The sequence below is a fragment of the Lampetra planeri genome, chromosome 3 (genome assembly GCF_965212315.1).
Source record: "Lampetra planeri chromosome 3, kcLamPlan1.2.h2, whole genome shotgun sequence".
NCBI lineage: Eukaryota > Metazoa > Chordata > Hyperoartia > Petromyzontiformes > Petromyzontidae > Lampetra > Lampetra planeri.
Genome location: NC_136109.1, coordinates 19,053,535 through 19,068,072, shown reverse-complemented (window position 1 = coordinate 19,068,072; position 14,538 = coordinate 19,053,535). Strand labels below are relative to the sequence as shown.

At 39.4% G+C, this 14,538-nt stretch overlaps 1 protein-coding gene across 1 annotated transcript in view; it reads right to left on the bottom strand.

Annotated features, from left to right (window-relative positions):
- Positions 1 to 14,538, bottom strand: part of LOC144739806 (receptor-type tyrosine-protein phosphatase S-like) — a 210,430-nt gene that overhangs the window by 171,249 nt on the left and 24,643 nt on the right. Inside the window, exon 2 of the mRNA XM_078622715.1 lies at positions 7,079 to 7,238. Within this exon, the coding sequence (XP_078478841.1) occupies positions 7,079 to 7,178 (100 nt within the window). The 5' untranslated portion in view covers positions 7,179 to 7,238. The remainder of the gene's footprint in view (positions 1 to 7,078; positions 7,239 to 14,538) is intronic.

Here is a 14,538-nt window from a genome sequence, read left to right as displayed (position 1 = left end):
GTATAAACAATAATTAATTCCTGAATTTAAAATCCACAATTATCAATGGTGTTCAGGATAACTTATTAAGGCCAGCAGGCCATTCCATGGGGTGGTGTAGCCAACATTAAGGCCAGGTGCCAATATCTCACCAGTGCGTGTAACAATCAATTATTTTATATTCATATACGTTGTGTGTAAAAAGTTAATGTGACCCTTGAAGCCATTACAGATGCTACAAAATGAAATGTCATAAAATCGCACGCTCAAACCATAACAATTACAGTAATGTGAATCGTGAAGGGGGTAATTTATGATAAGCCTAATGAACGCATCTATCCAGACATGCCTACTCATACTCCTATACACAAGATCATTTGTTTAGTCTAATAGACAACTTGGCTGAGTAAATTCATATTTAAAGCGCAAAATGGGTTTTTATGCCCAGTGCAATTGCTTCAGTGGCAATGCCCCCAAATTGACTGATGCAATTATGCCTCGAAGATTACTCAAAATGACTATGCCCTAGTTCTGCTCTAGCCCTGCCCAATTTGACCCATACTGCATATGGTGCATAAGTCATGGTGCGATGTAAATATGCAATGGCGAATTGCCCCCCGATGAATTAAAAAATCTGGAATGGGGTGGACTCTCTATATCGCAGTTATCGAGCACCTATTGAGATCAAGACATCAATCACATGTTTGGGTGGTATGTCCAGTATTATGCCCAGTTGCCTTTGTTTCCACAGTGATGATTTTTTCAGAATACAGAAGGTACTCATTTATGCCTGAGTCAATCTAGCAGAGGCCCAATTGTCACTTATGCTAGAAAGTGCACCCAGGATTCCAGAATTGTAGCAGAGTTCACGAACCACAACACCACTGCTCCCCACACCATTACACAAACAAAGACAAAAATTCCCCGTATAGCCTTAACAGACTGTTAGGGCAAGTGCTGTTAGCGAGCACCTATGAAGGCCGACATGGCACAAGCGGGATGGGTGGCCAGCACACCGCACTAGGTACTCATTTGAAGCTGAGTCGACCTAGGGGAGGCCCAGGACAAGTTCCGATAATCGTCACTGGTGATGGCCATGAGCGGGAATCCAACTCCAGTCGCCGGGTTCGCAAGAAAGCACGCTAACCACTACACTACCGCTACCATTGCACACACACTCCAGCACTCACACATGGACACACACTCTCAGACAACCATATGGACACAGAACACATATGCATTCAATAACAAATACCTAATCACATAAAACATACTGTACATAATTTCATATGCACAAATACATGCACACACAAGGGCATAGGTTTAGCAAAAAAAACCTCAATCGGAAAATGTGTGACAAACTAGCCTTTCTTTAGGTTAAAAACAATCATAAGCATCTGCCTCTCCTAAGAGACATATCGCCTCTATAAAAAGCTCCCTCCGCCACTCTCGTGTGGAAATAAAATATTCAGGCAACAGCTTCGTGCAGTCGACCCATTTGCAAATTTAATAACGGCAAAAAAATAACCAGGTCAAAGTAGTATACTGTTCCGTTAAAGTCAAAATTCAGAGTGTATTCCGACTAAAGTGTAAGGTAGTGCTCGTTTCCATTGGTGACTCTAAGGAAGTAGTAAAAATTCAACATTCCTATGGCCAGTTTCTTCCCAAAAAGTGGTGCTACAACAACAATTCAGAAATACGCACGAACACGTACTAGGTATATGTACTGAACATATCGAAATATATATACACTACATAGTCACATTTACATATATTATCTCTACACAGACACAAATGTAAAGACGTATACTTTTAGAAACACATCTAGAAAAATATATAATATACGTATAATGTACACACCTTATGCCAAGGACATTTGGAGGCAAGAGTCGATGGATGATGGGAATGTGTGAGATTTTAAAAGCTGTGAGGTGGCCAGGGTACGGCAATGCAGCAAGTGGTTTTGTGAACTTGTCTGTGTGGACCTTTAAATGATATTCATTCCGCATTCCTCCCATAGGAAGCAAAACACTCCTCAAAATGGAACTGAAAAAAATTTTCAAGGCACGACTCTCCTGAAAAACAGTATTGAGACTCAGTGCCTTAAGGCTCCTGAATAAATATCATTATATCCAGGGTATTTTAAGACGTAAATACACTTATAATCATTCTGTAACCAATTAAATGCAATTTCAGTAGCATAATCTGTCGTCAATGGGGTATTACTCTTGGTATAAATGTGGAATTTTTATACCAGTACTTATGTGATCATCATCATACCACACATGTTCATAAAGTTGTCACCATACTGTATTGCAGTTTTTTTTTATTTTATAATCACTTAACCTTACACCGAAGCCAAAAACCAATAATAATTTCGATTTAAAGCTTTCTTGACTGCAGGGATTCATCTTCTTGGTTCTTTCGGTAAAGTCACGTAGAAGGGAAATAATAAAATAATAAAAATAATACAATTTCTTAATAAAAATAAAACATAATTATTATTGTTTAATTTTTTTATTTAAAAATTTATTATTTTATTATTACCCTTCTACGTGACTTTACCGAAAGAACCAAGAAGACCAATAATCATGTTCTGCTCTTCGAATATGCAGTTGTGCAAGTGCCATGCCATCCTTGACCATGTGATACGTCTGCTCTCAGAGAAATATGTACAAAAAAATGTAATATAAGTATTCCCCTTTCAGATTGCAATTGACTACAAAAACTACACTAACAACTTAACAGAAAAAATCGAAATATCTTTACTTCCTGAACATAATTACATTTAATATAAACAAAATGTCTAAACAGTTCAACACTTCACCCACACATGTTAAATCATAAGTGTTATGTTTTAAACTTGTTTTAATTCGTTTTCCCTTGGCTTTTGATCATGTTAAGTTTACTTAAACGTTATGACGCTAAAATATCCTACTATTGTGACAAACGTTAAAGCAGCATTCTGCATATTAATTCCACCTATCCTAGAGGCAGAGGGCATCTTATTCTAAGCTACAAGAATTGATAAGACGGCATTGCATGACTTGTCTCCAACAAGCCAAACTTGAAACCGGCACATGATATGGTTCAAAAACATGGTCAATAACAAAAATGGAACAAAATATATGAAGAGTGAGCAAAGAAGCATGGAGAGATGCACACTTAAATTACACTGCGACTGAAAGACTAACACATGGATGAGAGAACATATGTAGGTTAAAGACACTATACAATTAAGAACAGAGCTTGGGCAGGACACATCGCTAAAAGCAACGATGGTCGATCGACAAGAATAAAGATGACAGTGGCAGCCAAGGGATAGAACAAGTCCAATAGTACGTCCACCAAACAGATGGAGTGATGAAACCAGCTCACGGGCAAGTGCTAGGAGGTGATTATTACATCAAGGGATCATGATCGTTGACAATGGCTTGGGGAGGCATTCATCCAGTGGTGGATTGATCATGGCTGATATTGATGTACACTATAGGCAGCAATCACTACATTGAGTAAGCCATATCTAGATGCTTAAGGTGCAACATTGCATTTTGCCTGACAGGCATGGTGAAAATGTTCAATCACACTATTGTTGTACATAGCTCAAACATCAGGGGTAGTACATAAGTTATCATAAATAAGGCAGGTTAAAATGAAAATGTTACATCGGGGAACACTGACTGTAAAAAATTATTCAAGGACTTTATAAATGGGATGTTAGATACAGGAACGTGAACAAAGTGGGAAGAGTCCAACTTAATGTTTTAATGCAACTTAATTTCAAAGCAGCTAAGTGCATTTCCCCGTATCTGACATTTAATTTGAATGGTGACTGGGTTTTCACCCTAATTACCTATCTTGCTCAGCATGTAGCCTTTGTAGTCATGTGATATGCAGGAGGGTGGCCGTTCGTAGGGTGCTGGTTGGTGAAGCCTTCAGTGCAGCATCAGGTGAGTACAGTATGCACGTTTTTCGCTATTTTCTTATACTTATTCTGAAAACATCTGGCCCCTATATACTGAATTATCTCTCCTAAATGTTACAGCTCTACAAAATGCAGTGCTACACCCATCCAAAACCTTTATAACTCCTTACCTTAGCAGTGCTCACACCATAAATTCTCAGCAGCTCTCCCCATCGATATTTCTCACTTGATGACGATTTCTTGTGTTGCGATCGAAACGTCTTGATATTGTTATTATTTTTTTTTTAAATGTATTCTTTGATCTATCTACGTGGCTTTATCGAAAGACCCAAGAATATAAAAATCTGCTATCGTTTGGTTTTGGAGTTGTTTAGACTCACAATACAAAGTGGATTTAAGCGCATACATTATCAGAGTTATGTTTTTTGTTTGCATTATGACTGCAGGTATTGTAGTCTATGCAAACATGACTCCTCGTAAAAAAAAGTGTCAGTTTTGTTGCCAGATAAAAGGGTAAAAAAACAATTATCATATTGGATTTAATATATTCTTTGGGTCTTTCGGTAAAGTCACGTAAAGAGGTTCAAAGAAAACAACAAAAAACTACGACGTTTCGATCACAACACAAGCGGTCGTCTTCAGGAAAAGGGGGGTTAGCTTCCAAAGGCCAACTGTTTATAAGGGTTTGAAATTAGCTTAGCCCAAATGTCAGCAGCCAATGTTAATGCAAGTGGTGGGCAGCCAACCCGACTGTGGTTGGTTTTCCACCAATCAAAGGGCTGCCAGGTGAAAATTAGCATGTTAATGAGAGATTAGCATGTTCATGGAAAAAAGCAAAACCGCTAGCGAGGGGTAGTCGGCGCGCGAAGTGGTTGTGTTAGTGTGAATCCTGTGAAAGCGCAAGTTTGAAATGGGCGTAAAGCCCAACTAACATCGGAAGGTGGTAGGATGGGAACATCATAGCTTTTATTATCCCAATCAAATTACTACGTCAGCGCAATCTGTGCAACGTCGAGCCAAAAAAACATTTCCATTAAAAACTCCGTTTATCTATCTACATCCACGTTTGTCTCTGCAGCTTCATCTCTCTCTGTATCTCAGAGACAGATGCGTTCCAAGCACTTCAAACACGTCTCTCCAACATTTTAAGCCACTGGCTTCAAAGAAGTCCACTGCGCTTAACATTTTCATTCTGATAGCGGTGTCTTGTGATTATAATAAATTCGCCTCTATAATCCCAACTTTTGCGGCTTATCAGAGTTTTTAACTGTCCTCCAAAACATCCGCAATGTTTTTGTGGATTTTTGGATATACGGGAACTACCACGAATCTGAGGTGGACCACGAATTTTAGGAATTACGAATTGCTGGAGGACGGATTTTTTTGGACGTTCAACTGTACATCTCTCTTATCTCTCATATATCTCATCTGAATACATCTCTTATATAAATCGTAAATAATTTCAAATCAAAAGTTGTAACTTTATTCCATAGCATTATATGCTGCATGTGCATATTTAAAATGTATGATATTGCTCGTAATACTGTATACTGTAAATATAACAATGTTTACATTATGTAATATAGGCTGTATGTCTGTTGCCCTTGTTCTTGGCATGTTAGTCAATCTGGCCCTCCATATAAAAAAAGTGGACACTCCTGATTTACGTACACACTTATTACGGGCTTGTATGCGTTTGTACATGTTCAACGAGCGTTTATATAATATTCAAGTGTTCATGCAATATCGGAAGTATTAAAACAACTAATTTAATGCTATAATAAATACTGTACTTGTTGTTTCGTTTTCATGATGACATGAAAAGAATGTTGTGATTAAAGAGTCCAATACTCACCGTTTCAACACATCACAAAACACTGACAATTGTTTTAAGATTTATATATTATGCCCATGCAAATGCACAAAGAATTGACAGTTAACACTGATTCATATGCAGACAAGCACTTTGAAATATGTAAGTGTATTATTTAAATAGATTTTGATGATGTGTGACTGTGGTCTTACAAAAAGATAAAAAATATCTACATCAGAGTACTGCACAATTATCAATAATACATCGTACAACACAGTATTGGCAGTGAGAACGGAAATGTAATTATTCCAAAACATTGCGATTGTATAAAATCAAACTTCTTTTGTACAGCACTTACTGCTTCAGTGTACAGCTACATAAATGGCCAAACATAAACATGTACGCTACTAAATTTACCATTCTGCAGAATAAATTGAACACCTTACATCACAGCTTACCAGATGTGCTTTATTTAAAATATGCATACGCTTGATTATTATTTTCGTAACTTAAATGTTTGTGAGGCAGCTGAATATCGTGATTATGTTCGGTGCCCTTGTAAGCATCAGAAACATATTTGTATGTAAATAATGCTGTTTCATTATGAAAAATCCACAGACAATCCGAATCTTTCTGTACCCGTGCTTCTCTTACTGTTTACTGTTACAACGTCATGATGCGGTGTCCCAATTAAATGTAACAAAAATAAGCTCCTCCTGCTCCTGCAAGTCGCACTAATAGATGGAATGGATATAGCAATAAGGTGAAGTGCTTTGATGTGATAAATGTTGTGTGAAAAAGTAAAAATCTGAGAATAGGTTTTTCCCCTTGCCAGATAAAAAGTGGAAAAACCTATTATCATATTTTGGTACTGGCAAAGGAGGTCCCATGATGAAGTAAAAATGTATTAGACATTTCTTCCAATGTCAGTATAGGGCTCTAGAAATAAAGTGCTGTTGCAGGATATTCCATAAGAGGAAGTAAAACATACAACATGAATAGGGCAAGAATATATAAATGAAGGCATGTGTGTGCATAGTGACTTCTGTTACTCCGAGACGCACTTGCAGTGATAGAGGTGATTAAGCACCCTAATATAAAAAAATTGTGCTGCCAGGTCAAAATACTCAAAATACTCCCCTCTAGAACCATTTAGTGAGGCTAAGATGCTTGCAGTGAAGGACAAATATTATTTTCAGGCTGTTTCAAAGTGGTAGGCCTGTATGAAATTAAGGTGACAGGCCAGTTTCCAAACCCTAGTTGAAGGGAATGTGTGTGTGTGCACGTGTATAAGAGTATATGTGTCAGAGTAGTAGTTTGTGCACTGTTCTATGATCGCAGAAAAAAAATGGTAGCCTTACTGTCAGCATCCGTGAGTCCCAAGATGAAGAGTAGGAAAGGTAAGCAGATGAGCAGTGCAGGCAGCGACAGCCTCTCCGTAAGCCCCATTTTACGCGACATCCACACGACCACCGAAGCGTCTGTCTCGTCAGCCAGTAGTGTCAGGTGATGGCGTTTAATCTGAAACGCAAAGTGAACACGATGGGGCACAGGTGAAAAAGTTAACTGCTAGGTTGAATGGGCCAAGTTAAAATCCCCAGCCACGGTTGACTCAGGCAGCAGCGGCAGCAGCGGCATCACCATCAAAGACATAAGATCAGCAGCAGCATCGGCGCCATCATTTTAAATCGTATCAAAATCAACATTATTATCACCACCAACAGGATCATATTCAACAATATTATTTACAACATTGCCATCAGTAGCATCAGCAATATCACCATCATTATAATCAACAGCACACCATTATCATCATGAGTATCATCAGTGTCATTATCACGATTATCAGTGTCGAAGTACTCATCATTAGTGGTATCATCTTCATAATCAGTGACGTATGTATGGCTTCAGGCATATTGGATATCGCCATCAAGTTACTGTGATAAACATGTGATCTAGTCCAGACAATTACCGTATTTTCCCGCATATAACCCGCGGGGTAGACCACTTTTTACTAACAAGACCCTGCGGGGTATATGGAGGTGCAGGCTATCCCAAAAATATTTGACACGTGTGACATGTCATAACTCGTAAAAAAAAATTCATGGTAGGACTATCCACTATGCAACACTTACCTTTGACTAAAGCACTGCTGAATAAACCACTCACACTAAAATTGCACATGTTATCACGTTTTAAATTATTCGAATTGTTTGTACAATGAAACGACAATGTATGAAATGGGTGAACTTTGTTTACTGTAATACTTTCAGTGACTGTAGGGGGGTGCGAAAGTTTCAGCTGAGGCTATGGATTGCACAATGGGAAGGGCCTTAACAAGCGTCTACCAGACGCGGAATCATGATTGCTGAGTCCCTTAGGCCGCTGCTTTTGGCTGAGCACTATACAGTCGCGAGCATGAGCTTTGTTTCAAACTTCCAATGGCTTTGTTGCCAGGAGCCAACGGCGTTACCGTAGTGCCGCTATTGTCTGCGCAGTGCGCAATCTACCAGTGCTAAAACTGTACAGAGGTAACTACCGGTCCAGTAGCTGTACTATGATGAGGTCGAATGCTGGTAAGCCTAACAGTATTCTTACTTACTTATCTACCAGTTATGTGTTACTTATTTATTGGATATTTACTTTTGTTACTTATTGTTTTAAGTTCACTCGTTTCTGGTTAGTTTATTTTACTTGTGCACGTTATGATTTTTATGTTAACAATTGATAGTGGAATGTATTACAAATGTCAACGTTGTATTAATGTGATGGAATTAAGCTGCGGTAACGACGTTAAAGATATGAATGCATGCGGGGTATATGGAGGTGTGGGCTATCTGAAATTTGTTTTACACAAAACACTATTTTTGCGGGGTATATGCGTCTGCGGGTTATATGCGTATGCGGGCTATATGCGGGGAAATACGGTAGAGCGCATGCAGTTTCAACAAAGGTTTGCGTTGCAGGACAGAATTTAATTTAACTCTATTTTGTACTTTTGTTATATGAAGCAATAATGCCATTATCACTGGCTACAATTTTGCAAGAAAATCACACCATTTAACTTCAGCTTAAGAGATTGGTGTTGATATGAAAATGTTGAAAAAATTGGTTCATGATTGCTCCCCCCCCTCCTCTACATTCACCACAAGCCAATTAACCCTTTCCCATTTCGAGACGGCTGCAAGTTGCAGGGTCGGTCCTGCTCACTGCTGAATCTCGGAACGCGTAAGCGGTTCCGCATACATTTTATTTACAAAGGCATAGCGCTGTTGTTATTAAAGGCAATGTACTCACCGCAGAGAACTGTAGCGACACGACCGCACTCTATGATAGCTGGCGCCCAAATGTGTGACATACCCTCCCGCGTGGCCTTGTGGGAGCCTTGGTACCGATAAAGTTATTTTATTTTACACGTATGTCATCGGAACGGAATCGGAAAGAAAAACTGATGATGTACATGTTTGTCTTTCGCACCATACATAGCCAACCGTGCTAATTGGAGGTGCGGGAAAAAGACAACAAACTAAACACAAAAAGCAATTAAAGCAAATTAAAGACACCACTAAAGTAGTTCTCTGACATCTTCCAGAGACACCTGAAGTGACATTACAACTGCTTTTTGCTCGAGTTTCAAATGGAAATTAATTGGTCTCATGAAAGGATAATAGAATAGTTGGAATAAAATTTAGGGAAAGACAAAATATTTGAAAAAAGGGAAAAGTGAAACCTAATGGTGCCTTCGACCTCTATGAGCACCAGAAATAACCTTCAATACACGGGAATTTTAAAGGTGCCAGAGGAACTGTTTAAGGGGGTGTTTAAAGTGTTTTTTTACAGAATCCTGCTATAAAGCACACTGGCTTCTAGGCACTGTGACTGGAAAGCAGTAGTTGAGATTAATAGCATCTGCTATGAGGAATGTTTGATAATGTGTCCTGTGAAATCACATGACTCACTCAAACACATATAGGTACAGATAAAACACACACACAGATAAGAGAGATCCCCAATAGCCTTAACAGGCTGTTGGGTCAAGGGCTGTTTACAGGCACATACCCGGCCGCCTATGTCTCCACAATATTGATTTTACAAACCACACTATTTCAGGCGGAAACCAGTTGAGATGTTCATCACTGATGACTGTGAACAGGAGTCGAACTCGGGTCGCCGGGATATAAATATACTCACGCAACCAAAATATATTTACACACATACACAAAATCAGACACACTGATACGCACGCACACATAGGCCCAATTTACACTACCCACTGGCTTCAGGACTAACCAAATTAGCAGGTACACCAGATCAGCCCCGGCCAGCACACTTCCCATACACAGTTTATCATACAAACGAGGATGTGCACAGGACATATTGTATCACATCACTGTAATCATAGATGATTATGTAATTTTGTATCATTTATTTTATTATAATTTGTAGAATATATTACGCGCCATCTAATTTATTGTGTGTATTAGGTGTTAGATTATTTCCGAGCTGGACATTTTATTCTGCCCTCACCAATTGCCAAAACCACATCGTAAGCCTGATGCACATGGTAGTGTGGCTACACTGGCCTTTCTAGCTTTGTATCAGCACCTAATATCCGAGAGGATCCACCAGGAGGCTACGTACGTGAGGCTGGTGGCACTGCTAAGCAGGAGTGGACGTACTGCCCCAGTGAGCCTTCATGTTCTTTATGGACGCAAAGAGATAATATAAACACAGTTATAGATAAGTACAGACTCTTGCACACAAGTAGCTACATTCATAGATACACATAAACACACAGATAAAGACATACACACACAAACATTTCACGTAATCACAGATACATACCGATATACACATGTAGAGACAAACAGAAACATTGACACCCATATGCATATATACTGTATATACACACAGGGCTTAATTTCTCACTTGATATTTCCCAAAACACTACTAGGCTGGTTTGGAATAAGGATTATCAGTAAGAGGCACTTCTGCTAAGTATAAGGTACAACACCTATCCATAACAATGCTATATTATTGCATCTTATATTCTCATGGAGTCATCCCTGTAGTAAGCTTCCATTAAAAAAAAGTATAAAAGAGCAAAAAACACATTGTTATGAGATTTGGGACCAATTTCTAACACATCATCATGAGTAAAATGTGTGATAGTTTGTACATTAGCGGTCAGAATCACATATTGATTAATTGGCCAAAAAACACATCATGATGGTTGATTTTATCCATTGCTGGTAATGGAAACATCAGACCAATTTCACAAAAAATCACAGTTACATTCACCATCATGCAAATCTGGCTCCAGATGCTTAACTCGCTTTCTGTTAAATTGTCTTATTGCAGTAGCGTACTTTAATAATACTTTTATGAGCAAAAATAATTGTAGTAAATAACCTTTTTGAATAAAACCTTGCGCAAGATAAAGCTATTTTCACCACGATGAATTTCAGCATGATTCCAGACTGCATGGCATTGCCAAAACATAAATATTGTCTCAAGATACAACACTCACGGCAGGACAACATAGTTTTATCTTGTAATCCCAAATCTGTACTCACAAAAAGCAGTCAGTCATCACCAAGTCTCAAGGGTCACCTGAAGAATTAAAATCCTGCCCGTGATGTTTGGTCAATGCTTATTGAAGCTGTTTACACACTTTTATTATTACACACTTTATTGAACTTGCCGTGTTGTCTGTTCATATTCTTTGGAATATTTGATGCATATCTTCGATCTACGAACCCTGACGAGCTGAAATTTTCTTCACAGACTCGCCTCGCCTGACAATTGAAGATTTAATTTTTAAAAAAACGGTCCAGGTCCCGGCCATCGTGGTCCTCTTCGTGTTTTTAACTACATTTTAATAATTAATAACTGTACATTTTACCCCCCCCCCCTCGTTTGAAATCACGAATGGTCGCCCCCACCTACGACGGCAAACGTCTGGTCCAATGACAGCGGCTGTTGCTGGCCAACCTATGACCAATGAAAGGAGTGCTTATATCGCCACTCGTCATCGCGCCGGAGCGGCCACTGTGATTCTCTGTTCCTTGGGGCGAGAGCAACAAGTATAAAAAAAGGGTTTAAAAAAAACCAAACTTTTCAATACACACACTTTTATTTGCACTGAAACGTAGAAAATACATTATTTTGACCCTGGAATTAATCAAATTTGATGTGCTCAATAAAAGTGGGTGGCTACCTTTCGATATGTATAATTTTCTTTATGCACATTTTCTTTATGCAGGCCATCCCCTGGGTCATGTCCATGGAAAAGGTAGTATTATGAATTTTATGGCAAATTCTGGGTACTCCTTGTATTTGCATAAGTGTATTGTTATCGTTACCATGGCAATACATTCCAGGAAACTCCTATTCACACATCAGTGTAACTAGTATTATCACTAACACTGTCATGATTACCATGATCATCAGCATTATCCCTGACATGTTTCCAACACATTTAGGATATCGCAGGTTATCTTTCAACACAGCAGGACACAGCACAGGAGTCATCCTGAAACAGTAGGACAAAGTAGGAATCGTCTGAACACAATGATACACAGTATTATTCATCCCGACATTTGGGAATGTAGTATCAATCATCACGAAATAGCAGAGCATGGTATGAGTCATCTCGACATAGCTGGATATACTGTAGTAAAAAATCATCCCGACATAGCGGGACATAGGATGATTCATCCCAACATAGCGGGACAACATGCGAGTCATCCTGACATTACAGGGCATACTCTGAGTCATCCCGACATAGCACAGTTGTGAGTCATTCCAGCACAGCGTAATACCCAGCACAAATCATCGTCATAATCATCACTGCCATTCATCCATAATCATCATCACCATCACCACCATCGCTACCTTCATCAATATCACCACCACCGCAAAACCAGCAGGGCTGCGAAACCTCATCAGCAACGTATAATTCGTTGGCAGTGATGTACTTCGCACTGCTGGAGATCCGCGCATGGTCCACACCTTTGCAAGGGTAAATCCTCTCTAGCCACGGATAATCGTGGATAATAGAAAACATGTGCCTTCACTTCTGGATCACTGCTTTCCTGCATGATGGCTCGGATAATAGGAAGGTGGTGTAAAGATAGAGTATTGGATAACACAAGTTTCACTGTAGACATGTCCAAGTTCGTTACGATATCCCAAGCGGCAGTTGAAACAATGGGTGCATGTTTCTTCCATCACCTTGCCTCTGTTCACCCAGAAGTATAAATGGGTACACCAGTTAGTAGATTGGTAGGTAACATGTGGTGGGGTAACGTGTGGGTACACCCACCTCTTCCAAGACATTTGGTCAGTGTGGAAGTGTAGACCAAATACCCTCTAAAGCTCCCTCTGATTAGGAAAGGAATTTCAGGGCTGCAGCTTTACCTTGTAACTGAGAAATTAAGGCAAGTGTACCATGTGGTGACTTAGACAGCTGTGCCGTTTGAACATTCACACATATGCCAGTGAGTGCATTCATAACTAAAAGTCCACTGGAAACGATTACCAATTCCTGACTTTTGGAATTAGTAATTGATTCTAAAACAGATACAGTTGACATTTTGGTTACGAGTTAACATCTTGCCATGGTGGCAAGATTTTAACTCTCTTTCCTGGTATGCAGGAGATCGTGGGTTCGATCCAGACCTAGACACCTGCATATTTGGAGTTTGCATGTTCTCCTCGTGGTCACGTGGATTTTTCTCTGGGTCCTCCGGTTTTTCCCTCCACATTTAGAAACATGCATTTAGAGTATTTGGTTGCTATACATTTCCACATGATAAGCCACTTTGTTGAGCTACTTAGCTCAGTGGGCCTTAGCTGGTAAAAAATGAATTGTTTAACAACCCTACTATAATCAAAGTAACCTGAGATTGATTGCCTGCTACAGCTAATAACAATGGAAACTAATATATGAACCGTAATCGGGCCCTCCCACCAAACCTGGTAAAATGTTGTCAAGCAATCCCATGGCCAATATGGCAAGGAAAGGCCTTCATTTGGTAGTGGATCGACATAGGGCCAAACATTATGTGTTATGTCCCTATGTGTATTATACATCATGTATGTGTATGTATAGGTCTACCCACCTCTCATTCACTTTTATTATCTGAATTTAACTACATACAATATTCATATCCATAGTCTGATTTTCCTATTATCTTCACTTATTCACAGGTAACAGGTGTAACCTTGAAGTGGTGCCTAACTCTTCCTATTATCCATGCTTATCTGAGAATGAGTCACCCACAAGTGCCAAAACCATCCTATTATCCGTCACTTTTCACAGGTGACAGGAGTGACCCGGATGTGATTGAATGTTTGCGAACCATGTTTATCCGCAAACAGCAGTGTGGATAACAGGAGTCATTGCTGGTGATCAACGTGAATAGTAGGATCTGCCAAAAGCACAAACCACATCGCCATGAATAATATGAGTTTCATTGTATTGTACATATGTAGCTGGATTACAGGCAACTCTTAGAAAAGGAAACGTACAATAGTATCTGGCACATCCAACATAATTACTGGCTGTGAGTAACCCGTAAGTAGATCGTTTGGGCTGATAAAATCAACGCATAGTCACCACGCACCCACATTAATTCAGGCCATTTAATTCTGAATTAAGCCTCAATTAATCCGGGAATGTAATCTAGCGCTCTGAATTGCAGAATTGGTCTTTCAACTGCAATGTAATTACCGCACTGAGCACACTGTGTGTGTGTGCCGAGTTGTGAGTGAGAGTGTGTGTCTCCCTGCTCAAAAAATCACATGGAGACGTTCA